The 3,618-nt window shown below is 38.8% G+C and overlaps 1 protein-coding gene across 1 annotated transcript; it reads left to right on the top strand.

Moving 5' to 3' along the window:
- Window positions 1–221: 221 nt before the first annotated feature.
- Window positions 222–2,092, top strand: LOC130917797 (WD repeat-containing protein 55 homolog). Its single transcript, XM_057839503.1, has 3 exons — window positions 222–331; window positions 962–1,090; window positions 1,207–2,092. The coding sequence occupies exons 2-3, from the start codon at window positions 970–972 to the stop codon at window positions 1,347–1,349; spliced, it is 264 nt and encodes an 87-aa protein (XP_057695486.1). The 5' UTR covers window positions 222–331; window positions 962–969; the 3' UTR covers window positions 1,350–2,092.
- Window positions 2,093–3,618: the final 1,526 nt, after the last annotated feature.

Genomic DNA, 3,618 nt, shown 5'->3' with positions numbered 1-3,618 from the left:
TCTAGTAGTTACATGTGGAAATTTGGTTCTAGGACATTTGATTTGAGCGCAATCCTCAAACTTAGGTCAAAAAAGCCATTTAACCCCTTAACGCCGAATGTCGCGATTCGGCATCATACCGTTCCCGCTTTGAAAGCGGCCAAAATATCGTCTGCCTTTGTTCAATGCCGGTACATTAATGTCAAACACATGCCTAGGAACCTTTTCCAAGCATTAGTTTCAGTCGTGTCCGACCAGAGACAACACCGCTTCCTTTTCCGGACCGTGATATTCAAGATGAAAGCCACGTCGAAGTCCTGCGCACCAACTTGACTAATTCATTCAATTCAAGGTAAGTCAGCTAAAATAAAAAAATATGTACCGTCTTATTGTGTACTTGTGTTGCTAACACGATGAGATAGAGTTTCTATGATGAGTATTTTTGAAGCTCTATGACGATTTTGGTTTGTAGCGCTATCGCTACAGCCGGCATCATCGGAAAAGCACCTCCCCCCTCCCCCGCCACCCCGCAAACGTAAATGCGTTGTTTGTCGAAGGTTTGCAACACTCGCACGCGTTTTATCTATAAACTATCACTCTCGTCATCATCTGTAAACATTACAAAAGTAATGTGTTGCATAAAAAAGGGCATTTGTGGTTACTATTTTTCTGTAGAACAAATAAATGAACACATCCTTTATATGCAACGGTGCACACGGGTGCCTCCATGTCGTTCCACTTTTAGACACGTTTTATTCAGACATTGCCACACTTGTTGTCATCTGTAGACATAATAAACATAACGTGTTGCATAAACAATGTCATTGCTATTGATTTATTTTTCTTATTTCTATATAATGAAAAATGAACACAGCATGAGCTGATAACTACCAAACAGAAGCAAATGTATGTATGTTGATGGTTTTCAACACATTTTGTTTTGGAATTATAACAGTAATTTCTTTACCTTATTTTTCTGCAGAAATACAAATGAATGCAGCAGCTTTTTACGCAAAGCTAGCACACCGGGCCAAACCACCTCCTGTTGAGAGTGCTCTCAGTGAGAGTGAGGGCAGCGATGAGGAGTACAATCCTAATAAAGCAAGTGAAGGTGAGTTTGTGTCAAGTTTGAGCTTGTTTGACATCTATGGATGTAACTACGTGAACACACTGAAAAGATAAAAATGTTTGGTGTTTCCTAAAGTGATTTATTATTTTCTGCACCAGGTGATGAAAGCAGCAGCAATGACTCTACAGTGGACATTAGCAGCAGTGGGGAAGATGATGATGATCCGCCTCATCCACCTCCAACCACCAGTGCTGCACCTGCAAGACTTGCAAGAGCTACATCAAGGGCAGATCGAGCCTAAAGCAATATATCCAAAAAAAAGCCATACAAATTGGGATACAAGATTTTTGTACTGTGCGACACAAGAGGTCTGGTGCACTCATTTGACATATTCACAGGGAAAATAGATCCGGTACCAGGCCAACCAGACATAGGAGCCAGTGGTAACATTGTGCTCAAGCTTGCACAAGTCATTCATCCTGCTGTTCTTTGATAACTGGTTCTCATCTGTAGATCTGTTTGTTGCTCTTGCAAAAAAGGGCATACCTGCACTTGGGACCGTGCAGCACAATCGCCTGCGTGGGTGCTGTTTCAGTGCAGACTCATAGATGAAGAAGAAGCGAAGAGGGACATTTGAAGAGCAAGAGGCTCTTGTGGACAATGTCTGCATAAGAGCAGTCAAATGGTTTGACAATAGAGGGGTGATTGTTGCCAGCACATTTGCCAGTGCCCTGCCTGTTATGATAAAAATCATCTTTTATTTATTTATTTACATCATATGTCTTCTAGTCTGATTAAAAATGTGATGTACATCTGTGTTTAAACAAAAACAATAATTGTTTTTCAGAATTTCACAAGCAGTGAAAAAAGATGTTGCGATAAAAGTGTGTTCAGACCTGAGATGGGTATGTGCCTTTTTTGCCATTTGTTTTCCTTTATTGCCTGTTGTCGCTAATCGGCATCATACCTAAATGTATGACTATTTTATGGGCTATATTCAAATTAACACTTTCAATTTAATTTAGCATCTATTTGAAAGTAAAAACACACACCAATTATTTTTTTTATTATTGGAAAAAAATTTAGGCATTAAGGGGTTAAGCCTTTTCACAGTGAGATCAATGCGATATGGCCGAGAAATGTAATTTTGATGTTAACTCCCAAACCGCTGCGCAGAAGTCAACCAAACTTCACCCAATGGTGTATTGTATCACATTCTAGTAGTTACATTTTAAAATTTCGTTCTAGGACATTTGGTTTGAGCGCAATCCTCAAACTTAGGTCAAAAAAGCCATTTAAGCCTTTTCACAGTGAGATCTATGCGATATGGCCGAGAAATGTAATTTTGATGTTAACTCCCAAACCGCTGCGCAGAAGTCAACCAAACTTCACCCAATAGTGTATCGTATCACAATCTAGTAGTTACATTTGAAAATTTTGTTCTAGGACATTTTGTTTGAACGCAATCATCAAACTTAATTAAAAAAGTCATTTAAGCCTTTTCACAGTGAGATCTATGCGATATGGCCGAGAAATGTAATTTTGATGTTAACTCCCAAACCGCTGCGCAGAAGTCAACCAAACTTCACCCATTAGTGTATTGTATCACAATCTAGTAGTTACATGTGGAAATTTGGTTATAGGACATTTGATTTGAGCGCAATCCTCAAACTTAGGTCAAAACAGCCATTTAAGCCTTTTCACAGTGAGATCTATGCGATATGGCCGAGAAATGTAATTTTGATGTTAACTCCCAAACCGCTGCGCAGAAGTCAACCAAACTTCACCCAATAGTGTATTTTATCACAATCTAGTAGTTACATTTGGAAATTTAGTTCTAGGACATTTGATTTGAGCGCAATCTTCAAACTTAATTAAAAAAAGTCATTTAAGCCTTTTCACAGTGAGATCTATGCGATATGGCCGAGAAATGTAATTTTGATGTTCACTCCCAAACCGCTGCGCAGAAGTCAACCAAACTTCAACCATTAGTGTATTGTATCACAATCTAGTAGTTACATGTGGAAATTTGGTTCTAGGACATTTGATTTGAGCGCAATCCTCAAACTTAGGTCAAAAAAGCCATTTAAGCCTTTTCACAGTGAGATCTATGCGATATGGCCGAGAAATGTAATTTTGATGTTAACTCCCAAACCGCTGCGCAGAAGTCAACCAAACTTCACCCAATAGTGTATTGTATCACAATCTAGTAGTTACATTTGAAAATTTTGTTCTAGGACATTTTGTTTGAGCGCAATCATCAAACTTAATTAAAAAAGTCATTTAAGCCTTTTCACAGTGAGATCTATGCGATATGGCTGAGAAATGTAATTTTGATGTTAACTCCCAAACCGCTGCGCAGAAGTCAACCAAACTTCACCCATTAGTGTATTGTATCACAATCTAGTAGTTACATGTGGAAATTTGGTTCTAGGACATTTGATTTGAGCGCAATCCTCAAACTTAGGTCAAAAAAGCCATTTAAGCCTTTTCACAGTGAGATCTATGCGATATGGCCGAGAAATGTAATTTTGATGTTAACTCCCAAACCGCTGCGCAGAAGTCAACCA

Source organism: Corythoichthys intestinalis, chromosome 6 (assembly GCF_030265065.1).
Source record: "Corythoichthys intestinalis isolate RoL2023-P3 chromosome 6, ASM3026506v1, whole genome shotgun sequence".
Taxonomy (NCBI): Eukaryota; Metazoa; Chordata; class Actinopteri; order Syngnathiformes; family Syngnathidae; genus Corythoichthys; species Corythoichthys intestinalis.
The sequence above is the reverse complement of the archived record's forward strand: the minus strand, read 5'-3'. Positions and strand labels throughout refer to the sequence as shown.